The sequence below is a fragment of the Stegodyphus dumicola genome, chromosome 7 (assembly GCF_044657685.1).
Source record: "Stegodyphus dumicola isolate Sdum_Otavi_A_Nest chromosome 7, ASM4465768v1".
Taxonomy (NCBI): domain Eukaryota; kingdom Metazoa; phylum Arthropoda; class Arachnida; order Araneae; family Eresidae; genus Stegodyphus; species Stegodyphus dumicola.
This window is the reverse complement of record NC_140774.1, coordinates 27,289,700-27,316,602: the sequence shown is the minus strand read 5'-3', so window position 1 is coordinate 27,316,602 and position 26,903 is coordinate 27,289,700. Positions and strand designations below refer to the sequence as shown.

The 26,903-nt window shown below is 31.8% G+C and overlaps 1 protein-coding gene across 1 annotated transcript in view; it reads right to left on the bottom strand.

The window, feature by feature from the left end:
• Positions 1-26,903, bottom strand: part of LOC118185760 (uncharacterized protein C05D11.1-like) — a 95,200-nt gene that overhangs the window by 24,639 nt on the left and 43,658 nt on the right. The window contains exons 10-16 of the mRNA XM_035355666.2: positions 22,810-22,884; positions 19,116-19,226; positions 18,055-18,198; positions 15,988-16,167; positions 10,690-10,792; positions 4,776-4,906; positions 1,633-1,899 (exon numbers count right to left, since the gene is read on the bottom strand). Coding sequence (XP_035211557.1) covers positions 1,633-1,899; positions 4,776-4,906; positions 10,690-10,792; positions 15,988-16,167; positions 18,055-18,198; positions 19,116-19,226; positions 22,810-22,884 — 1,011 coding nt within the window. The remainder of the gene's footprint in view (positions 1-1,632; positions 1,900-4,775; positions 4,907-10,689; positions 10,793-15,987; positions 16,168-18,054; positions 18,199-19,115; positions 19,227-22,809; positions 22,885-26,903) is intronic.

The window sequence follows — 26,903 nt, the reverse complement described above, 5'->3', positions numbered from 1 at the left end:
TATTTAATACTAGAAAAAGATATAGATTTCAACACACATTCACTCTCATACACAGTCACATTGAATGCAATTCACACGATAAGCATTTTTACAGGTAGCAAGTCCACAAAGGTAAAAAATCATGAAAGTTATATTACAGCTACGATGAAGGAGAAGAGAGGTGAACACGTGCTTCGACGGCAGCCAGGGACAGAGTTAATCCATCGTCGCGTACAGTTTCCTTACGCGAAGTTTCACATAACTACTGATGTCACTTCACTGATTACACACTGGATTTGACAGATGGTGCCATCTCTTGAATGGAATTCAAAGTATCTGTGAGAATGCCACAGTACTCCCCCCCCCAGTACCACTGGTCCATTATATATTTTGGGTTAAATTTAACCTTTCTTCCAAATCTAGTAGTTTTAGGTTGCTCTTTAACAGGATTTAAACCTTTTGCTGTGGGCAGTGTTGGTGGAGAAGTTGCTGGATATTGCACCAGAAATGCTGGTTTGAGACAATCAATTCCAATAACTGATTGTTTGCCGTCACACATGATGGTGAAATGTTTAGGTGTCCATTTGACAACTTTGAATGGGCTATCATACGAAGGTGTTAAAGTTGCCTTAATTGCATCATTGCGCACGAATACATGAGAAGATGTCTCAAGCGCAGGATATACAAAATAACCTGGCTTGTTATGAAAGGATGGGGTTGGTGAGATATTTCTCATAGTATCATGCAGATGTTGAAGGAATGTTGAAGGATCGATGGCTGGAGTAGATACTGGATGAAAGAATTTGCCTGGCAGGCAGAAGGTTGCACCCTTTAACATTTCAGCACAAGTACTACCAATGTCTTCTTTGAAAGCTGTAAGAAGACCGAGCAAGGCTAGGGGTAAGGCTTCTGTGCAGTATGTGTTATTGTGACACTGAAAGAGTTAGAAACTGGTTTGAAAATAGTTGTGTCTTGTTCACAACAGCTATTTTATTTATTTAGTGCACAATATATGCAGTACTGAGTTTGTGCAATTCTTCCTTTCTTTCTTTTTTAGCAAAACCAGATTACAGTATACATTAAATGAGCAACGGCATAAGAAATTATCGAAAAACATGAAATGTTTTATTCTGATTTTTTTTTTTTTTTTTTTTTTTTTTTTTTTTTGGGAGGAGGCCTGTTAGATTTTATTGATTGCTCTTTTATGAAATTCTTAGTGCACCACCATTTTGAAAAGACTCTTGTTTTTGCATACTAGCTTGTCAAAAAAACTAATAAATTCACAAATGCTCTCCAAAGTTGCCAACAAATTCATGACTTTTCAGTGGAGGTGAGAATAATTAGAAAGCACCAAATTAAGTCACTGAGCTGCCTTAGCTGACCTTATTTACTTATTTACTTTTGGTTAAAAAAGGGGGGCTTTGGCTTAGAATCAGTATCATTAATATAATAATGTTTTTTAACCTATCATTTCAATTTCTTGAAATTACCTTATAATCAAATAAATATATTATGTTAAAAAGTTGCTCTAATTTAAACAACTAATCCTATTTATTCAAATATCCTTAAATATTTAAATTTAAATCTTTAAAAAATTTATCCTTAAATTTAAATTCACTTTAGAAAATAAATTGAAAGAAAAACAACACTCACTTCATTGGCATCAGACTCTAATTTTTCAAGCAATTTTGACAAAAATGCATGTTGTCTTAACATGCTTGCAGTCCAGTGATTACTCTCTGGGCAATAGAATAAATTTTTTATCATAGTTTTTACTATGGAACCAGCACTGCGCTTCATTGTTGCAACATCTGTAATCATCTTGTTAATAGCTGATTTGATTCTAGCAGGTTCAAATATGATTTGATAAAGAATTTCACGAATCCATTGCACAGATTTGGTATATTTTTCTTCTTCTACCTAGAAAAAAAGAAAAAATCAAACAATTGTACTCAAATTTAAAATATGGATATTTTGTAATTTTGCAGTTATTATGAATTTAAATTAATATATTCAAACAGGCAATATCTCTCCAATAAACTGTTTTCTCTTCACAATATATATATATATATATACACACACAGCGGGTGTTTACACACTTTTGTAACGATTTTGATTTTCTTCATTTCTTCATTTTAAAATACATCAAATTGGAATAAGGTTTTATCATCTTCAGCATTAAAAATATCCTTTTCTTTAAAATGTTGCTGAAAAGTAAACAACAGATCGAAGGCTATATTTTTGTGCTGTCCAAAAAGAAATACTCTTATTCAATTATTAAAAAAAGATGTGAAAAGCACAGTTTTAATATTTCTACACTTGAAAGAAGTCGCAAAATTAATATGAAAGGAAAGAAACATCAAAGCTTACATCTGACTGAGGAAAAAGACAAAAATTACATACCCAACAAAGGTAAGTACAGCTTTTATTAAATTAAGTCACATCTCAAGTTTCAAAGGAAAACCCAGCACCTCAAAAGAGCTATTGCAAAATCTTTAAATATTTCTCTAGGAACTGTGAATAAAATTATAAAATCTGATTTAAAGCTAATCAAAACAAAAAAAGCATGGTGTTCAGTGCCTAATGCTAAAACATGTTTTTCAGTTTAAGACTATGTGCAAATTGCTATAAAATTATTTGGCAGGTGAAAAATGGAATGAATATAATGAAATGTGTGTGTGGCTTCGACATACTTATCTGATGGCAACAGAAAAAGATAGATTTACTACCGAAAAGAGGAGAAAAAGACTCAATATGTTGGTTCAGAGACAAGGAAAGTTTTTATGGTTATTACTGGATTCTCTTATGATGGAAAACTTAAAATAAGAAAGTAGAAAGAAATGTCAAAATTAATTCGGATTAATATCAGAAATATGTTTTAACACCTATTTTTAAAGAAATCCCATCTCTTTATCCAAACAATCTTCACTATGTTAAGTTCTATCAGGATAAGGCTCCAAGCCATACCTCTAAATCTACTGCTCTATTTTTTTGAAAAAAAAAAAATGAGAAATGAAACCAGAATTGAATCTATTCCTTTTTAAATGCATTCCACCCAAGTCCTCTGATGGATTGCTGTGCATTTGGACTTTTAAAAGAATTTTTAAAATAAGCAGCATCCCAAACCATTGGATGGACCTGGAAGATTGTGAAGGAGGAGTGGAATAAAATCTACCCTGATGTTTTAAGGAAAGGACTTTTACCTTGTAAATTAAGATGTAATATGATAGTTCAACAAAAGGGCTATCAGATTAAACATATTAGAAAATTGAATTCTAAGGTTTGTTTATATATAAATCCTCACCAAATTGTAACAAAAATGTGCGAACACCTCTGTGTATATATATATTGCCAACAATATATAACACACACACACACACATATATATATATATATATTGTTGGCAACTATACCAGTAAAGAAACAGAGACTATCTTTGCTAAAAGAAAGCAATTAATGTATTTCATTCTTGATTTGTTGTACTCCTAGGCCATAAGGTGGCAAGCAAAGGCTGATTGCCCAAGAATCATTCCAAGATCAGTTACTAATCAGTAATCAAGAATTCATATACTGGTGGAATATTTACATATATATAACATGATGCATTGTAGAGTAGGCATGAACATTGTAGAGTAGACATGGGAGGAGAGGTTAAGGAACAAGAGATCCTATGAAAGGCTTATTTGCACATTCTTTCTCCTCCTGCAAAAATTCTTCACACTGCCATATCTTCAACATCTTCATGGTTAAATTACCATTAGGAGTGGTTTCAGTTCCTAACTAATGGCAAATGTCAATTTAAAAAAAATATTCTGCTGAGCATAGCATATGACAAAGTCAAAAACATAATTATACAAACCATTTTTACAAAACAAAGTAGTCACATGAAGAGGATGCATAACTCTTGATATAATATAAGTTTACTATATGTGTACGTTCCCACTGTAACATTAGCTTGGAAAAGCATCAAAATATTGGTCCAGGTGGTTTACCTAATAAATATTGCTCGCACACTTTATACTCATATATTTTTATGCCAAGTCAGGCTAAGATATTTTTCTTTGTTTATATGTAAGATATAAAAATTAGAATATTTAATTTCATTATGAACATTAATCATGTAATAAATATATGATGAAGCATTTATAAAAAAATGTGAAGCATTTATAAAAACATAATTTCACCAACCTTAAAATTCAAACCATGATATGCTGCACTGAATATAATTAAATATCTGAAGTAAGCATATTTTATTATTCAAAATGTAATAGCTTCTAATTCAGACTGACAAAGACATCAATCAAAATCACACAACTTACTTTTCAAATGCGACAGTATTTCAGTAATAACTCATAGTATGGCAATAAAGCCTTTTTGAGAGTGTGTTACTAATAGCAAAGTATTATTAAAATAATGCTAGTTACACTTACAATATTGTGCTTACTTTGTAAGTGGGAAATACAACCAAGTAAAAAATGCAAAATTTACTTCTGAATGAAAATTTTATACTTATGAAAAGACATGAATATTAAATTAAAACAAGGATAGATTAAAATTGTAGAATAGTTTCACTTTTGGAAAAAACGGAAACAAAAAAATTCATATACATATGACACTATAATATTAAATCAGCAGGAATGTGTTTATTAATTTTGTGGCATTTTAAATATTATGAGTATTTAGAAACTAGCTTAAAGTATAATTATCATAAATGAAAATGTAACTACATAAAAGATTACAACACACACGACAAATCAAAGTAGGATTATGTAAGGAATAGTAGAAAGGATTATTACTGTCAGTTCTAAGCATAAAACTTGAGCATATGCTGAACAAAAGAAGCGACTATAATCGAGTCCTATTGATGCAGATATGGAAATGGTATCTTCAGCTAACTGCTTTACAACATCTTGATATCGCACAATTTCTGAAAAATAAAAGAAAATGGTAAAATGTACAGCTATGAAATTATTATTATAAACAAAGCCACTGATATTTCAAAATTAGTACTTATATTTTTTATATTTGTAGGCAATCCTTTCAACAGTGAATTACGTTTTCATTGTTTAGCTATTGTATAACAAAAATAGAATAGAAAAAGGAATAGCATTTTTTACAAAAAAATCTAGAGAATATGAAAAACCATAATGAATTACAATTAATCATATTAAGTTACAAATTATGAAGGAATCTTTTCCTCACTATAGCAAATATCTAAAAAATTATAAAGTATATAGCAAATATCTAAAGCATTATAAACTATCTTCATATTTAAATATTTAAAAAATGATGAATTTACTAACAATATACATAATAAATATCTACATGAAAATAGCTACTCCAAACACAAACTGCTGTAGACGGGAAAAAATCCACAGATAATATATTTTGAACTGAAAGAATGCAAAAAGATGTTTAGCTTAATCTGTTTCACCCTCTTTTTCATTGTGAATGCATCTCAGTATGAAGATTCCATCTTAATTTATGGAAAAAGCTAACAGACTCCCTACTTGTCTTATTATCTAGCTAGGGACTACACCTTTTCATGGGAGCCTCTTAGAACCTATACCGAGATCATTTTCCGTGTCCTTAATGATGTAGGTGAACTGCAAGTTTTGGGGGGAGGGGAGAAGTGACTAGAACAAAGTAAGCAAGGGTTATCTGTTCACTGGTATTACCTATCTATTAATTGATAGGGAAGGATGCTCTCATAAAGGACTTGTTATGAAAAATGCTTGTATCCAAGTTACACTTAGAGAAAAACATGAAGAAATGACATGTTGTAAGGACTATTCACATACAACGACAGCAAATACATAAGTTGGGGCAAAAGTCATGGCAACTATTTTTTTTTTCTTGAAGATACCAGTCCAGTTGGAAAATGTAACATATACAGACAAAAGGACAAGGGCTTATGTGTGGGCAATGAATAGCACTGAAATATCGTAACACACAAATTTATTACGGTAGTATACAGGGCAATATGGCATTCACCATGCAAAAGAATGATAACACAATACACATAAAGTTGACATGACAAACCTGAGCCTAAAGACCCTCAATGTAGTCCCCTGCTACTGTCACCACACGCTACCAACGATCTGGGAGGTGCTGAATACCATCAGCCTCAACATTTGCCGCACGTGTGAATCGGGACATCTGTTGGCACACAGCATTAGCAATGTCCTCTCATGTTGCAAACTGCCTACCACGTATTGGTTCCTTAATCTTGGGAATGAGATCAAAGTCACAGGGCGAAAGGTCAGGGAGAGTACGGTGGGTGCTCCAATTCTTCCCATCCCCAATGTCAGAGTAGCTTCCGTACACACTCTGCTTTATGTGGTCTTGCATCGTCATGTAGAATTATAGCACTGTCCACGAGATCCGGACGTTTATCCCGAACGCCACGTCGTACCTGTCGCACCAGGAAGTCACTGCAGTACCTCGCGGTCACTATCCTGCCATGAGGAACAAAGTGGCAAACAATGACACCCCTGACATCATATGCGACAATCACCATCAATTTGACTGGAGAAGGATTCTGACAGACCTTCTGGATGGATGTCGCCACTCCAGGATCCAGGATGTCACCACTCCACATCCAGGATGTCGCCACTGCGTGGTCGGACGTTTCAGTTCTGGTTTGTATGCCCTGGCCCCAAATTCATCGATGGCGATTATTCATGACAAAAATTGATTGCCGTCCTGTTGCCAGCATGCAAAGTGGTTGTAGCATATTGCATAATGCATTGCATATTGCATAATGTCAAAGATGGGTATCTTTGACATTCCATCAGTGCATGCGGGTACCGACCACAAAGTGATTTTGCATAGCTGTAGCTCATTGCACAATATCCTGTGGACGGTGCGTTTCTCGATACCACTTGCCCTCTTTAACTCCAGTAACGTCCATCGTCTGTCTTCATCCATGAGGTGCTCGATGACAGCATGTGCCAAGTCGGTCCGCACACTCACCGGTCGTCCCGCATGCACTGGTTGACACTCTTTGCTGAAATGCTGAAACTTTCCTACCCACCGTGCTACTGTACGATATGATAGGGCATTATTCTCAAGGGCTTCTACTAATTCACTGTTACATTCCATCGCATTTCTCTCTCAGAGAATGGCTATTTTAACACTTGGCATGCGGGTATACGTCGCCGTAAACATATGCGTGCAGCGGGGCGTTTTTCGTGAATTGCGCGGAGATATGGTTATTCAGAAAAATTACAGTAAATCAAAAACTACTTTTTTTTTATAAATGAAACGTTTTTTATTTTACACTTAAATATATACTGTATGATTATTTAACAACAACAAAAAAAAAAAGATGTTTTTACGAAATCGCAAAAATAAACGATTTTTAAAATTTTACAATGTATTCAAAAATATTTTTTCATAACAAGTACAAATAGAACTGATAACACGTTAATAGTTCTTTCAGTATGGTACCATTTAAAGCATTTTCCTCTATGGAGAGGAACATTGCAGAAGCTACATATGAAACACGTTTCACTTTGCACTTTTTTGACTGCGCACATGCGACGTTGTCTTTGTGGATTTTTCTTCTTCCCAGCACCAACAATTTTCTCCAATACGTGTTTGCGCATATCCATGCACAATCTTCCAGGAGGTTCGCGTTTTGATATCATTTGCTCTGGTTCTTCAGTGCTGATTTCAGGTAGTTCATCAGTAACCCAATGTCGTGTGATGTTGTTAAAAAATTTCTTGTATTTTATATAATACATATGCATTGAAAAATGCACAATTCATCATATACATAGCTAAGCACTTTGTCCACTTCACTGTTTTACGCAAAATACTATAGTAGGACAAATACTGATCGGCCTGATTTACTCCTTTCATGTACTTGTTGTAGTCAATCAAAGCATTTGGCTTTATAATTTTTTGTCTCTTGATAAAACCAACATTACTACTTTCTTTCATTTCCGCAGAATGGATTGATGAGATGAGACTGACTTCTTTCTTGGATTCCCAAACTTGTACCAATATATCATTTTTTCTTCGGAAGATTGTCCTTTTTTCAAATTAGTTTTTTTCAGGCACTCTGGTAGACTTCTATTCTTCCTAACTGTTCCGCAAATTCGATTTTGGGGGGGGGGGTAAAAGGGCTTTCGTGTTATCGATGCTTTTGTAGTAATTTTTCATGTACAAATGGTGCCAGACATCAGTATATGGCGAAACTACTGTGAGTATCGTTTTGATCAAACATAATCCTTGAGCTGCATAAACTTCAAAATTGCAAATATAACCAGTGTCACTTTCAGACAATATTCGTATGTGTATGCCATACTTTATAATTTTTCCAGCATTGTAAACTCTAATAAACAATCGTCCTCTCCAAGGTATTATGCCCTCATCTAACGATACTTGTTGTTTCGGTTTGTAAATGTTATTGAATTTTTCAACAAAATAATTTAGTATAGGCCTGACTTTGAATAATCGATCAGAATTGTCCGTGATGTCTTCATTGTTATTGAAATGCCAAGCCTTCCATATTTGGCAAAATCTATCCCTTGACATAGTTTTTGAAAAAACGGTGTACTTGTGCAGACATCATTTGACCAATAACCATCGTGGGCATCTTTACGAACTTGTCCCATGAAAATAATAAGCCCCAAAAATTTCTTCATCTCCGTAATTGTAATATCTCTCCATTTCATGCTTTTGGGAGATATTTTGAACTGATTCATATTTTGATAATAATACCTGTTTGATTACGCGACTAAATATGCAAAAAAGTCATCACCTATAAATAACTTTACTACATCAGCTGTGGATTCAGGAACATTAGCCATGTTAGTTATCCCAGGATGACCCCAAAACTCTTCAAGGTCTGGAGGATTGTCAATCGATGACCATTCATCCACTTCTTCATCAGAAGTTGTTTCAGAACTACTAGAAATTCTTCTTCAGACGACCACTCGAGAACATGGAATAATGTCATCATCATCACTTTCTTAGATATCTTGACTTTCAGAATCACTATCATACGAAAAGTCCGATAATCTGTCAGCACATATTTCTTCATCACTATCTTTGTCACAATGGTTCATTTTATCAATTTATTTCATCAATAATAAAAAAAACCAAGCTTCAAATTGACAAAACACGACTTGTACATTCTGGAGCTAAGAATTTGATTGAAGACAAAATAACTCAACAAAAGACCAAGTAAATGGACCAATTGTAACTTGTTGAAAGAAAAAATGCCTAGCAAAGTGTTGCCTTGCAACAGAAACAACACCCATATAATTAGATTTGTGGTGGATAGTGGGTATCCACCACAAATCTACTAAATACGTATTTTTACGTGACCCGCGCTCCAGTGACAGACTGCACAAAATGGAAAAATACATTGCCCGCATGCCATATGTATTTTTACGTGACCCGTGCTCCAGTGACAGACTGCAAAAGACATAAAAATACGTTGCCCACATGCCATACGTATTTTTACGTGACCTGCGCTCCAATGACAGACTGCAAAAAACGTAAAAATATGTTGCCCACATTCCATACATATTTTTATGTGACCAGCACTCCAGTGACAGACTGCAAAAAACGTAAAAATAGGTTGCCCGCATGCCAAGTGTTGATGTAAGCACGCTGCTCAACAGAGGTTACTTCCATCTCACACGACACACACCAACTGACTGATTTCAGAGCGCTCGCTAATACAGAGCCACCTGTTGTTCTGCATACACACTATGCCTGCAGAACTTCCACATGACACATATACGTTTTGTGATCCATTGATATATCTGCAAGAAAAAAACAGTTGCCATGACTTTTGTCCCAACCCTCATATAGCTAGGCTTCCAAATAATTGTTAGAGAGGTTCAGACCATGTACATACAATAAAAATCTGATAACCCAAGATCCAATGGTTCAACACACCTAGCAATCTTATTTGAAGTACTGTCTGATAAGGTTATGAGCATGCCATTCGGAAGTGCAGAAGTGTTTAGCATTTATTTCATGGCCAGTCACATTATGGTTGAAAGTTATGTAGCAAAACTGAAGAAAGCAAACATATTGATAGTCTTATGATTAACCAGTCTAAATGGCTGAAATCAAACATAGTTAATCACTATTCTATGTACAGCTTTGTTTAAAACTCTGCATTCTTACACCAAGTTAAATTATGTTTATGAAATCCTTTTTACTGTATTACCTTAACCAAGTTTAATAATTCAGCATGTTTTGTAATTGGGTACTACTGAACTCTTTAACTTTCCAAATTATTGAACTCTGACCATAATTATCTTGTTACTTACTATTCCTAAGTGAGAGTACCTCAGTGAGATACGAAGATGAATATCGTTTAGTGAAGCCTATTATTCAAAGGTCAGTTCAATAGTCAAATTCTCCCCTCTCTGACCAACTGAGTGAGTTTGTTGTGTAGACACTCAAGTAAATTCCAGCAACTGAGTACACATTAGAAATGAATCTTAACTCCTATCATTATCTTCATGTGTAGAGTGTGAAAGGACCAGTCTTTTTATAGGTCTGAAAATGTGAATACCAATGAATGCAAGCTGATCTCTTGAGATCATCAGATCAGAACTTCTGTTCTTGTTTTTATAGGATTTGTTAGAAAGATAAACCAAAATGATTCAGTAACTGAAATTAATTCTTTTTGTAATTTTTATTTTTCATAAATCAACATTGCTTTACACGAAAACTTACCACCATTCCTCTTTATGGCACATTCATCAAGAAGTTCAACAAAAAGAGGCAGATACATCCTCAGATCTGATGATAAATGGCTAGTATCCATTAAAACATAGAACTGAAAATTTTAAACAATAATTAAGATACAAAATACAAGAATGAAATTTTACAGTTGATATGAATTCTATTTGCCTAGATTTTTAAATACTTGTTTAAATACAATTAAACTAAAATTTTAAATCATGATTTACATTTTTATTTGTTGTAAAACAGCATAAGAAATTTGATATTTTTATGCGATCTTATGCATATTAACATTTCATATTCCATGCTAATTTATTAGTATTTATTTTGCCAATGCCCCAATATTTTCCACACCTCTAAAGACAGAAAAACTAACGTCCAAGAAAAGTTGATGCCTTGTTTCAGTGTGGCTTAGATAACTGCTCTTTATACTATTATATAATAGGGGGAACGGAAAGTAATGTCGTTTTTGCGCATGTCGACAACAACATGCTAAGGGCAGAAGTGAAAGCAAACCCATGTCAAACACTCTTAACCAACCTTGGTCGACCATCCAAGAACATTGAAAGTAGAATGGAAAAATAAGCAAAGCAGGTTTTTAAGTCCCCCATAATCTGTTCGAAAAGAACAAAGCCAACCTATCTATCACATGTAACGTATTGCTTCAACAGCACCATACAGAACCGTTTTTTGATTGTTTGATTAGTGGAGACAAAAAAATAAGTCCTATATGATAATCCAAAACTCAAAAGGCAGTTTTAATAGGGATTGCAAAGGGTTTACATCCCGAAAAGGCGCTTCTGGGTGTTTGATGGCGTGTTTGCGGAATTGTTCATTTTGAATTGATGAAACCTGGAAAAACTGTTAATGTAGACCTTTATTATGAACAACTGCATCTAGTAAACCAATCTTTAATCAAAAAATATCTGGCGATTGTCAACGGAAAAAGCGTCATTCCGCAACACGACAATGCAAGAATGCACTGTGCAAGACGAACACTGGAAAAATATAATGAATTGGGGTGGGAGGTACTGCCTCACTCACCATATTCGTCTGATATTGCACCCTCGGATTTCGATTTATTCCGATCCCTACAACATTTTCTTAGTGACAAAAAAAATTTGAAAATTTGGATGATGTCCAAAATGCCATCTCGAGATATTTTACTAAAAAACCAATTGATTTTTATCGGCCTGGGATTGAAATTGGAATACTAGATGGCAAAAGGTTGCTGATAACGAGGGTGATTATATTATTGATTAAAAATAAAAACTTGTTATAAATTTATTCGTTTGAATTTAATGTAAGAAAGCAACATTACTTTCCGGTCCCCCTATTAATTACTCTTTCTATAACATAAGTAATAGTTACTTAAATTATATATTATTTTCCTAGATTATATACTATTCTTACAGCATATATTTTATTTTTGGAGAGGGAGATATTTGATTGCAGTTCAGACATGGCAGTGATGAAAATAAATGTTTAAAATTATATAAACAAAGAACAAACTTTCAGACTGATACATATATTTCTGGTCATATTGAAACATATACTTTTGTCATATTAATACAGATACTTTGGTTTGTCAAATGGAAACAGAGGGAGAGAAATCACTACAAGAATTTATCTTGTATATACAGTTGAATCCGGTTAGTTGAACCACCGGATAATCGAACCAGCTACTTTTTCAGACCAAATCCTAAAGAACCAAAATTAATCCTATGTATATAAGCCTAATATTATTCGCTTATTTGGACCAAAATTCCATTTAATCGGACCAAGAAATGTGAGAACGAATAAGAAACAGAAGCCACAAGTTGACCACGTACAGCGGGTGCGATATATGGAAGGATCTGTAGTTGCTGCTTCCCAGGGAAATGCTTTATCAAAGGTCAGGAATTCCTTGAAGTGCAAAATTCCATGACAAAAGCAAAACCGGTGGGAGGTTAACACGCACACCATTTTCTTTGACCTTTCTTTAACCTGCGCCTCCGAGGTTCGAGGAAATGAACAATAGAGTGTCTGGCTCCACCTGAAAGGAATTCCTGCCTGTCAATCATGATTAAAGTTTACACGAGAAAGCTATCACTTCATCACCTTTTTGGGATAATTCTAGTGACAAAGCTTTGAATGGCAAGCATTTTATCTCCCTCTTGACCTCAACATCTTGAACCCGAAACACCAAGGTTTCTTCAGACCACTTTAGTCAGTGAACTGTGCGCGTGGTAAGTTGGTGCAAGTGACAACACAGGATACGAGAAAATGCACTGAAACTTTGCGTCAGTATTTCATGCAGGAGGGAAATGAAGGCAGTCCCATTGCTGTGTTAGATGTTTGTGGCGATTTAGTTAACGTACAATCCGTAAAGAGATCACTTTGGATAAGTTCTTCAAATGTTGAATGGAACTTAATAAGAAATTTTTATTGTGCTTCGCAAGCTGAGTATCTTTAATCTTTAATATTTTAAGGTTAACTATACTTATCTGTATTAAAAAATACAGGAGTCAAATGAAAACCTTAAAAATATAATAATCATATGATTTCCAGCATCGTTGTTCTCTATGTTGGTAGTACTGTTACCAGAGCTTTAAACAGGGTTGTCACTCAAACAAGCAAATGAAATTCCCTGACTTTTCCAGGTGTGTTAAGAAAATTCCAGTCTATCCGCATAATGTGTGTTGGTTGTGCTGAGAGGTAAATAAATTACAGTATCACTTGAAAACACAAAAATTTGCCGATTAAATATGACTTATCCCCCATAGCATTAGTATGAGAACTAAAATACGATTTGTTGTCTCCACTGAAGACAGAGATTAGAATCTACCCAATCTGGATTGAAAATGTCTTTGTTTGCAGCTATTTTGCAAACAAATGAAAGAAAGAAATCTATTTAATGATATTTTAAAATAAAGTCAGGTATTTTATATTTATTTAGCAGCATATAAGCAAAAAATATGTGCATTAGATTTCATAATGGCAGGTCATCATACAGTTATAATTAGTTTCAAGAATATGCCAGAGAAAATTGGCTGAAATTTGAAAGTATCATGGACTAATAAATAAATTTAGAAGAAAGAAGCCACATTAAATAGTATGAATAGCATTAAAATAAAGTTGATTACTTAAAGATTAAAAACTGAATTACATACAATAATGAACAATATTTTGGCAAATCTAATTATATTAAATGGTTATCGTAGATAACTATTTTTTTATTTTACTGCAAAATGACAATTTCTTGATTCTCGAGGTTACTGGAAACCAAAGTTCCAAAAGACAATCTAATTGGAGTTGCAAAAATTGGCTCTACGCCAGCTGCCCAATTGATGCTCATGCAATAGATAATTCGCCAAGAAAGTGATCGCTTCCAGCATTGGCATAAAAATCGCTTTTAGGGAAGATTGGCATACGAAATTCCCTGACATTTTTAGACAATTTTTGAATTCCCTGACTTTCACTAGTTTTTCAGGTAGCATAGCAAACTTGTTTAAAGAATGCTTAACAAGTGGCAGCCCTACTGCACAGAAGGAAAATACAGCAGAATAGCAGTTTAAATGGCTTTCCTGCTTGTGACCAATGAAGAACAATGTTCTGTCATATATTTTCTGAGCAGATAAAGGTATGAAGCCTATTTAAATCCACTAGCAAATGAAAGTCCAGTATGGTGAGACATGTTTATCACTGCACCAAGTGTATGAGTGAAGTAGGAAGTTCAGAAAGGGTATGACTTCAGCGGCAGATGCTCCCCACCAGGTCAGACACACGGTCTTGTGACACCAGAATATTGCAGCAGCTGAACCATTGTGATGGACAATCACTGTATTATGGCAAATGAAATAGCAAGTCTGAACATTAATAATTGTTCAGCACATCACATTATTCCTGATGTGCTTAAGTTTCGCAAAGTGGCTGCCATGGCATCTCACTCCAGAATTGTGATAGACACATTGACGGCTGTGAAGAAGTTTTGTGCTGCTTTGAAATAGAAGGTGATGGCTTCCTTGTGAAAATCATTAGATGAGACAAAACCTGGATCCACTACCACCCGCCCCACAAAGCACAGAATAGTGCCTTTCCTCTTCACCAAAACCCTAGAAGTTCTAGGCATACCCATCTGCAGAAAAAATTATGTTGACTCTCTTTTGGGATGAACGAGGTATTACCTACATGCCTAGGGAAAACACCATCACCAGTGCATCATATTTTGATATGTTGAAAAATTATCCTTGGTCTCCAATCTGATCAAAGAGATATGGACATATGACTACAGATGTCATTTTACAACATGAAATTGCTCGACCTCATATGGCTCATGTAGCAGTTGCAACCACCACTGACCTTTACTATGTTGCTCTTCCACATTCGCCATACTTACCAGACATTGTCTCAAGTGATTACCACATGTTTGGACCATTAAAAAAGGCAATGGGAGGAAAGAAATTTTTGAAGAGGTTCATCAAGCAGTGAGTGGCTCTGCTCATAAGTGGCTCTCTCAAATTTTTTTCCAGAGGAATCCATGCACTTCCTGTGCACTAGAACAAGAGTGTTGAACGTCAGACAGCCTATGTCGAAAGAGGGTACATTTGTATTCCACTTTTGTTCAATAAATAACATATAAAAATTTTTAAGTTTTCATTTGACTCATTGTTGTACTTATCATTTCATTATCCAAAATACAATCCAATTTAGCTGCACCTCACCAAGAGTATGGCAGAGTGGATGAAATTTTTTACTTTCAAAGATATTTTCAATTAACAAAATTTGATATTTTTAATTGCTTGTTCCTGAAAGAAAAATACCTCATTATATTTGTAGAAGTATGTATTTGCTTCAAAATTGAATATTTTAAGACAGAAGACTCACTGCAGTAATGCCATTACTTAAAACAGAATACAGATTATTTAACTGAAAATATACGACTAAATCAAACATATTTGCAATCAATGCTTTTTGCAACTTTGTTCTATATCTTCAGATTTTATTATTCTATTTTCTTTTTAGTCTAAGCAAAAACAAAATATTCATATTTTGCATTATTTCAAATAAACAATAAAAACAAATATTTTTCAAGTTTTAATGTACACAAAATTTTACCATTTTGAAGCATTAACCTCAAAATAAACATAACATTATATTCATATATTAATAACCCAATTAAATTTGCTATAAAATGAAATAAGCAAAGAAATCACTAAAAATATAGCGAATATTAATAACAATTTTGAAATGCTTCTAATGATAGAATACAAACACTTTGCAAACAGAAGAGAAACAAAGCTAACTCACCCTAACAAAGTTGGTATTGACGACATCTAACTGAAAACGGCAAGGCATTTTACTAATCGAATAGTCAAGATTTTCATCTTCGGATTTTGATGCATTACAAACTCTTTTAATTGGGTGGAATTTTATTGAATTTACTGAAGGAACATCAACTGAAGTGATCATTTCTTTTGGTGGTGGAACCTATAAATACAAATATAATAATACAAATATAATACAAATATAATAATAAATAATCAATAAGTATTGATTAAATACATTATATAATTAATGATTTTATTCAACTGCAAATGAATAAAGATTTTACAAATGAGAAAAGGGGGAGATGGCAAATTCATTTAAAAATAAAAACTTCTTTTTTGGGAGAGCTAGATGGAAAACATCACAAGTTTTTTTCCCCTCTAAAAATGGTTAAACAGTTGCAACTGAATGCTATTTATAGAGATACTATATGAAAATAGATTTATAGATGTTCTCAATTAAAGAATTTTATAGTTAAAAAAATAACAAAAAACTGATGTCCTGGTAAATTCTTTATTCATAATCCTACACTGAAGAAAACTGGATGGATAATACTAGAGTGGCATACTACGATTGAAAGCTTTCAACATATTGCAAAAATGAAAAACACTAAATTTTACTTCATTCAAATCAGGAAAGTTCCCTTTGTCGTACAAGTACAGCTAGAATTTGATGGCATTTAACTAGTTGGATTTTTCAACTGGTAAAATATAGAAGTATGCAGATTATTTGAGTTTTATTAAGTAGTAGTTACCTTTGAAAGTAATGTAACATCTTCAATATGTGGTGATTTAGCCTAATAATATAACCCATGGCACAGCTTGAATAAAAATGATGTGAGTATTAATATTAGGAATGTACGAGCTATGTATAAAAGCCAAGCATAAGCAAATGGTAGTCAGTTACTAGAAAAGTAATTCATATTAGCATGAGATCTTTGATGTAAAAATATGAAAATGAAAATCAGAGAACTGCATTAACATAAAAAATCATGTGAAAATTAAAAAAGATCTATCAAATAATCAGAACTGTTGAAAGTGAAATATAGTGAACAGATAACATTAAAAAAAAAAAAAAACTACAATGTCTAAATGGCATATAAGATTTAAACATGAGTAATGAAAAATGAATTTCAGATATGTGTCCAAAAACAGGCACACTATTTGATTCAAAGTATACATGTACAAGGAAAGTACTCTGCATTAGCCAGTATCTGATAGAGTGCAGCATCGTGCATATACTTTTTTTTTAAGATGCATTCAAGGAATTAAACTGCTATACCTTTAATATTATAATTTATTTATGAAATTTGCACATATCACTCAATTTCGGGAGGCAACATATTTGTAACTGCTTGAAACAAACTGCAGTTCCAATTTTTCGTTCTTTTATCTTTCCTGATTAAAAAGTTTGTTAATTTAATTTAAAGAGTAATTTAAATTATTTTAATAATTATTATCTTAGTTTATCACTACATCTGACTATTGCCACATCAGACTTTATTGCCATTTAATTTTGCATGCAAATTTTTCTTTTGACTAAAAGAAGAAAAAAAAAATCCTTTGCTATGAAAAATAAGTTATAAAAAAACCCTTTATAAAATACGACTAGAAACTATTAATAACCTAAATATCTTTTCAAAAATCTGTAATTTGTAAGAAAGCAGTTGACAAGAATGAGATGTATCAACAGGACTGTACAAAAAAATGTAACAAGTAGAATGGAGATTGAAAAATTAAGCACATCTGAATGTAATAAGATACTTGCTTTTCTGATGAAGATCTAATGAGGAATTTTATAAAAATTTTGATCAACAATCAAGGACATATCATTTGTAAAATATTACCCATAACATTTAAGCAACAGATTTGTTAATTATATATTTATGAATAAAATCATAGCACATGGATAATAACAGCTCAGATTTTACAATTTTATTTAATTTCTAAAACATTTTATAAACTAAATTTCGTTTTTAGTTAAATAAGGTTGGTCAATGCATTTTAGTTGCTGAAATATAGAAACCTAATGTTAAAAATCAGAAGTTACCTCATTAACTTCAATGGCTTTCTTCAAAGTATTTGCCATATCTTTCAGCCCTTCTGGCCCTAGCTGTTTCTGCTGTTCTTCAATTCTCTGTTTTTCTTCTTTTGACATTTTCTCAGATAGTTTAGGGCTAGGACTACCTAAAACCTAATAAGATTACAAAGAGGATTGAATGAAACAATATAATGAAAACTAAGAATTCAAATAAAAGCATGAAAATAAACAGAACTACTAGAAAATTGCCAATTATTAAACTAAAACTTTATTCAATATTTGATCGATATTGAAGAAGCAGTTCTTTGATCAATATTGGAAAAGCAATTCTTTAAATAAGAAGAAACTTAACAAATTTGTCCATAAAAGTTTAAAAAGATGAGAAAGACAAATTTTTTTAAAAGATATACAGTATGAGCTTAAGATTTTCAGATTTATACAGTAATCAAAGAAAGTTTGTTTCATTTCCAAGTTCTTCTCGTTGGCAAATACATATGAACACTATACAATTAAGGTGTTGCTATGTATACTTAAAAACAACTTATTAAATCAAAATCTTTAAAACTTCATACTCAGATATTTATATGATATACACAGACATAACCACCTTGACCTGTGGCATCTTGACAGTGGATTTTACAATATGAAAATGTCAAGACCATATGCTTTCAGTCTCATAGAATTTCTCACAGAGAACATACCATCATTGCACTTTCATATATCCTACATTCACCTTATTTTCCAACATGCAATCACTTCTCCCCTTCCCCTGAAAAACACTAAAATGACAGTGAACTGAGAATATTGAAGTTATTCCAAGTGGTTGTGACTATCATTCTTCAGCTGATTTCTAGGAACTTAATGTATGGATAAAGGGAGCTATTTTGAATGTAACAGCAACCACCAGTTGGGAAGTTGAATTTTGCATTATTTCTAGACTCATCCTCAGAATTTCAGAGTCAAAAGTGCATAGACATAAACACACATCAAAAAGAAAAACATGCAGATGTTACTTTAATCTAAAAGTACTTTTCAAAATTAATAACACTTTTAAAGAAATCTTAACTTACTATAACAAATTTTCCCTCAACAATATAAGTTTTTAAAAGATCAACCCAAAATTGAGCATCTTTCTCCAACAACTTTTCCAGGGCTGGGATTTCTTGAACTCTTACTGCTAACTATAAAAAAAAGAATAATAATAATTATAGTAATAATAAACTTTTATATTTACTACATTACATTTTTACATTATGCCCAAAGGAGTGCTTTTTTTTAACATTCTTTGTGTTAACTTTATTTATTAAATATCATAATAGTGTTCTTTGCACTTAAATCATAAAATTCAGTTCAACAACAATACCAAAATAAAAGAAATTAATATTTTAATATAATTTTTTTATAAAATAATTTTTAAATGAGCATATCTTTACAATTTCCGGTACAGTGAACAGTGGCAACACTGTATAATTTTTTTTTATACAGTGTTGCCACTGTTCGCTTTGAAATCGTTGAGTTTGCTAATCAAAAATTTTTTTAAGTTTTACAATATATGAAATAGATAATAAAATAAATTCCAAATTCAGGCTTCCAGATGGCCATATTCGGGTGAAGACATATGTTATTCAAAATTTAATGACTCTAGTTACAGTTGTTTTATCACAATGTGAGAAACATACATATATTTATGCAAATTCTTCATTATTTACTTTCTTTAAATATAATGCAGGGCTCTAAAACTTGGTGGCAACAATTTTAAAAGTGAATCAACGCTTATAGTGAATCAATGCAAAATGCCAAAATGAAATTAATAGTTTCTCGGCCAATTGCCCCTTTGGACTAAAAATTAAAAATAATAATAACAGTAATACAGTATAATTAATATTTTAACTGAATATCACTTATTCATCAAGACATGTGATAACCTCACAGTAAATAACAGAAAACAGAAGCTGGGAGATGCCATCCATATTCAATCACAGTTAATCTGACAGCAGTTAAAAAAAAAATAAAAAAAAAAAAAGAGAGAGAGAGAGAGAGAGGAGAAGAAGAAGAAGAAGACTCATGCTATAATTAATAGCTCAAAGTAATCCTATCAGAAAAATAATGTTATTAATTATTGATATGTATTTACAATCAGCATAAGCTTGAAAGTAAGTCCATTTGGTTATGCAAATTAAATCAGCATTCAAAACAAGAACACACTTTAAAATAAAAACAGCATTTTTTCCCCTCATATTATTCTTGTATTTTAATAGGAATCATCAAGATGCAACAGATTACTTACTGACTGTACACTTAATTTGATTTTACAATTTAGCAATTCATTTTAATTGATGATTTAGCAAAGTTTATGTATTCCAGATTATGTACAATCCAATTACAAACTGTTGAGGATAAAAAATAATTCTTAAATACTGTAACATCATAAACCATGATTGCTGATATACCACATATTTTCTTCTCTTTTTTGTATTTTATGTAGAAATTTTGCTATGGTTTGTGATAATAATTTTTCCATTGTCCTGCATTAAACAAACTTACCTTCCCACCATCCTTTTTTTTAAAAGACAATGCCCAATTCATTTGAAATTGAGGTAATTTAGATTTCATTACATATACAATAAAAAGAATAGAATAGTGAATGAAAGATCTCTCGGTTTTTTATTAATTTAAAAAACATTTAACTTACAGGTCTTGATAATGGAAAATCTTAGTTTCTGAACAAGTTACTGATAAATTACAGCACCCGACTATTCATTTTTTAGCAAGTGTTCATTTTATGCTTTTAAACAATAATTATTTGATTACTATGGTACTAATTCAGCATTAATTTATCATTATTAGTAGTAAAAATGTTCACTGTATTTCAAGAGACCACTCATCTTTTTCATGGCATGCATAAAATGTTTAAACTGTTATTTTATACAATAAAAAACTAATTTTTTAGATAATTCATTTCTAAAATTGATATGTTATTTTTCCACATTATCATCAGTATTTCCAACTACATCACACACAATATTATCACCATTAAACTTAAAATGAAAATTAGAAATTAGAATTGGTAATATGTACATAAAATTTTCAAAAAGCATTTCAAAGATGTGAGTGTACAGTTTACTTATCATTTTTCTGCTATAGTCCTCCTCCCCCCCAAAAAAAAATCATACAATCACATGCCAAGGTACAAATACAGAAAGAGAACAATTAAGAAAAAGCTACAAATTTGATAAGAATACAAAATGTTAAACACCATCTCTTGATGAAAAAGTTAACAAAAAATAAAATAAATAAACAATTGCATTTTTTTAAAGGTTAGGGGTGAATAAGGATTAGAATTTTAATAATAAAGTTAGAGAAAAAGGGACAAGATTTTTTTGCGAGAAGTTCCAGGTAACCTAACTCTGCAATATACATTTTTTTAAATAATTTTCGGAGCAAAGAACTGGGCAATATGATTTTTTACCAACGCAGTTAAGCACTGGATGATTTATAAATTTATTTTATTTTTCCTTTCAATGTTTCAGAATCTTCACTTTCTTCAATGTGGAATTTCATAGTTTTCTTTGTTTAACCAATTTATATTTAAATCACACTAGTGAAGAATATTATTAACACCCCAGAAATTTATACATTCAATCATGATTGTGAAACTTAACTATTCTCCAGAGATTAAAAAATAAATATGTTGTATTACAATGGACTCCAACATACAGCAATATTTTTATAAATATATTAGGTTTTTTTTTTTTTTTTTTTTAACGAAAGAGCTTTAAATTAACAATATGCTCCTAGATCTCTTATCATTCAATCACATTACATATCAAACAGATTTAAAATCAGAACACTAATGTATAGTTGCAGGATAGAATTAAGACAAAGTAACAGAAAAGTGAGAATTTTGTGGATATTCTGGATACATTACGACACAAAACCATGGTCAGTTTTGGCTATTGATAGGTCATGATTGCCTAGAACAACATCTCCATTATATTGGAATTTATGGCCATGCACATTGTCCTCTTTGTAATAAACACCACATACCATCATTTTTAAAACACGTCATGATAACTCTGATAAAGCCTTGTACTGGCAAATTATAGAACTTTTCAGACAATAATGTCACCAATGTAATTTTGAGGTAATAACTTGTAGTGTTGTAATTATAAATATCTGTTAATGATATTTCCATTTCACAATTTGCTTTGGCCCTAGAAATAGAATAAGGACCAATTTTTAATTTTTAGCATCTTTACTTTATGCTTTTGACAGTCTATAAACCTAAGATAAATGTGCAGCAGTTTCCATGTTCTTAAATGATTTGCTCTTGACTTTAGGAATAATCCAAATACTGCTTATATATCTTTTCACTCTTAAACTCAGCATTCTTTACAATAACTTAGCAATCTTTCATTAAAAAAGATATAAATACTATAAAGAATAGAATATAAAAACATAATGTTAGCTGTATTAGTATTAAATACTAATTAAATTAATATGCATTAGCACATAAAACAGAATATAAATCATTTATCTTAAAATAAATAAAGTTTATTTATCTTAAATCTTTCATACATATTTTTTATCTTTTTAATAATCAATTTTATTTAGAACAGTACACAATTTAAAAAATATTCTAAAACAGTTTAATCCTGATCATGCAATTCTCTGTTTACAGTTTTAAAACATGATATAATTTGAATCAGTAACACTTCTAAAAAAAAAGGATAATTTTTATTATAAAGACAAACAATGACTCACATCTTCAGCACTTGTGCTGTACAGAAAATCTGCAATTAGGTAGCTTGCTAAATGGTCATGAGGATTATTTTCCATCTAAATATTCAGAAAAATAAACTGCATCAAAAAAGGATAATAATTACATAGCAATAGGAAAAAAAAAAGCAAAGAAATAATAAAGAAAAATATCCTTTATATAATTAAAACACTTGTTCTTAACCCCATAAATATTATATTATGCAACAATCATCATTGCACAACTGTTTTATTTTAATTATTATGATGACCCTTAAAAGTTACAAAGAGAAATCTAGGATGGTGCATATTATAGCTACTAGTCTGAGCTGGCAACCCTGCCAGAATGCATAAGAATATGCGTGGCACAACTACATCCAAGGACAGCTATGTTAGGAAATCAGTGCATCACAGACCGTTAATAAGCACAGTTGTAGATGTCCAAAGTCTGCATCAGAACAGACTCTCTCACAGAAGATCATTGAGTACACAACGGAATAATGAAGATAATCAGAATTGTTTGCAAGACAGCTGGAAGACACAATTTGGTTCCAAAAGGAGGGCACAACAACAGGTATAAGTATGGTTGTACTTCAACACTATTCCACATAATATGATGAGACATGTCATGGATGCTTTTCTGCATCCCCTCGAAGAGTAAATCCAAGCAAAAGAAGGACATTTAGAGAACATCATATGGTACTCAGGTTATCACAAACACCTTAGTAGAGGTTGCCAAATTTTCAAAATATGTTAAACTCTGGCAACCAAGCTAAAAAAAAAAAAAATCCTTCAGTCAAGCAATTCTTCCTTTTTGTATGCATTCTTTTTGTTGGAATCCAAGCTCCAATGGTTTTTATTGGCAAATCATATTTTTTGGCTTCAACTCAATTTTAAAATATTATTTGTTAAATTTAACAGTAATTAAAGAAAAAAAATCTGAAAAGGTTTCAGATTTTATATTAAGCCCAAAAAGACATTTTGTTCATTTACAGACATATACACCTTTCAAGAGCGTTTGGGCTAATGCCACATTGCGTTAAAAATATTTAAAAACAGTATATCTTTAGAATTTTCAATAGGCAGTCTCATGCGCTGCAGATAAAAATGTTTTATTGCTTACAATGTTGCCATTGCTCGCTTTGAAATCGTTGTTTCTTAATCAAAAGCTTATATATGCTTTACAAAATATGAAATAGACAATAAAACAAATTACAAATTCAGGCTTCCATGTGCCCATGTCCAGGTGGAAGACTACATTTTTCAAAATTTGATGATTCTAGGTACCGTTGTTTTTTCACAATGCGAGAAACATACATGTATTTACGTAGATTCTTCATTATTTAGTTTCTTTGAATATAATACGAGGGGATAATATTTGGTGACAAAATCTGAAAAGTGATTCGATGCCAACTGTTGTTTCGAGACTATTAGCACTTCAGGGCTAATGCCTATTTGGTTTAAAAATTTACATTAAAATTTCTGCAGGAATATGGTATTTTGCTGCGAAACTGCTCAAGGAAACAATGATGAGATGCATTTGACAAATAACTGGTGTGCAATGCCGAGTTTGTGCAATTCTCTGATTTTTTCTTTTAAGTGGAAACAAACTGCTATATGCATAGGAAAAAGAACAGTGGAAAAAATTAAAGATTTCATGGAAAATGCATTTTATTCTTTCAATGTACTGGGCAATCCTTATTTAATAATTAAAATTTTTATTTAAAATTTTTAAAGAATGTTTTCTTTCGACATGTTGGTAATGTTTGCTGACTTAGAATACATATCAATTGCTCAGGTACTTTTAAAAAAAAAAAGTGAAATTCACTAATTTGCAGCCGGCAAGTAATTTATATCTTTTCATGAGTAAAAAATTGAAAGAATGTGCCAAAGCAATTACATTAATATGCAAGTACCCAAATGTTTTCCAAATTCATTGAGGGATTTATTGTCTGCATTATATACAGCAGTAAATGCCTATATGTATACTATTATTTACAAAAAGTTACAAACACTCACCGTCTTTCCGTTGGTATTTAAAATTAGTAGATACAATTTATACCACCTTGTATATACACACCATCTTGCAATTTTACGTGTGGCAAGTCTAAATCTTTTTTTTCACCTAGTTGCTGATTTTTGGAGAGAATAATATAAATGTACAGATAGGATTCCCACATTCTACTTTAGTCTTACCAAAAACTCTTGAATTGATGCTGAAATACAATTTGCAGCTTAGAAACTCTCCATGAAAAGTAGAACAAACCTTTGACAAATCATCTATTATTAATTTTTTTGACAAATAAATAAATATTATGCAACCTTGTTATTATGTAAAAGCTTTTCTGAACTACAACAATAACTTGAATTTCACATATTTGTATCTGATGCTATGAAATCAAAAGCTGATTCACAGACTTTGAAAAATAAAGCTTTCTTTTTGAATATACAAACTGTTATCAATGAAATAAAGGCAGGAATTTGATAAGCCATTCTGTCATTGACCCAAAGTTCTCTTTTCTTGATTCAGAAACCATGCATACTATTGAAAAATTGCGGATATATCATATATATATATATGTAAGAAAAATAAAGAATATATAAAAGATTAAATTAGCAATGTAAATTTCCCTTCTCCATTCTAAAAATAGTAACCTCTCTCTGCACTGCATCATTCCGAGACTATGTCATATGATTCTTACATAATTATGATGATGTAAATGGAACTAAACCAGCCAACATTAATTTTAGAGCAATAACTGTCCAATCAGAATATATTGAGAACCAAAACTAACTAAGTCTGAATAAGATTTTACCCTGAAAATAACACACTTGCTTTCTACGCTTTGGCCTAGCTAGACTGCTGTCTGTCTGCTGCTGCTTTCTTGCTACAAAGTTATAAAAAAATGTAAGCCTTTTGGAACAGGCACATTTAATGTGCCGACTTGTGTGTAGCCGCAACATGTTGCTGAAAATAAAACTGGAGATTTAATCTGCCTTCACCTCCAATTTCCTGGTCATTTCTTCTGAGTTTGAATACAGAGCATATGTTATATAATAATCTGTGAGAAAGTATGAAATATTTTTATGTATTCCAAGCAGAACTCCTAAAATAAGAAAAAAAGTTAAATTTGTTAGTGAAAATGATTGTTTCAACAGAGTTTCCAACTTGATCATATACTAATACATATACTAATGCACTGGTTTCCCAACTTTTTAGCACTATTTCTCACACACACATGACTGCAAATCATCATGACCCACATACTTTAAAACAAGGAAAAGGAAAGAAAAAGAAAAAACAACGTTTTAAATAAATAACAAATAAATATATACACAATATTAATAACAATTATAAATTTAATAAATGAATACATAAATGTATATAAATGTATAGTGAACCACAAAAAACTTCAATGTTTTTAATAACCAACCAAAAACTGTGTTAGAAGACCACATTCTGGAAACCATTGTGCAATGTATATAAATATGGTATTCAGCTGATTAATCTAGCATCATGGTCATGATTACATTGATAAAATTTTACACAATAATTATAAAAATAGGTTCAAATATTTCAGTCAGTTTCACAAATAAATTGTTAAGAATTTTGTATAATGTAACAAGAACAACCTCAAAAAATTGCTTGCTAGAAAAATAAGATTACAGGGAGAAATCCATTTAGCACTGAGGTTAATGGCTATCTTGCCAAATTGGCAAGATATCATCAAGTTGCGATGTTTTTGGTGACTACATTTTGTTGATAAAGTTGGTGAGAAATCATCAAAAGTATCAAGAAATGGAAGGCACAGGAAATTCCTTGGCAGCTGGGGAAAACTATATAAAAACAGAGAGTTCTCAGGTTTTAGTTCACAGTTGACTTCAGAGTATTGAGAGATCTTCATTCAAGCTTTGCTCTTTCACTTTGCAATGCACTGAGTTTAGTGTTCTTAGCAGTTTGAAAGTATAACTATTGGCTGTGCTCTGGCATACTGAGAAGAGCTGTATTGATACTTTTGAGGTAAGCTCCAGAACTGTAAAATGTTTCTCTTGTGAAAATAAGTTTTATCAAGCTATCATTGGTTCTATGTGCATTCAAT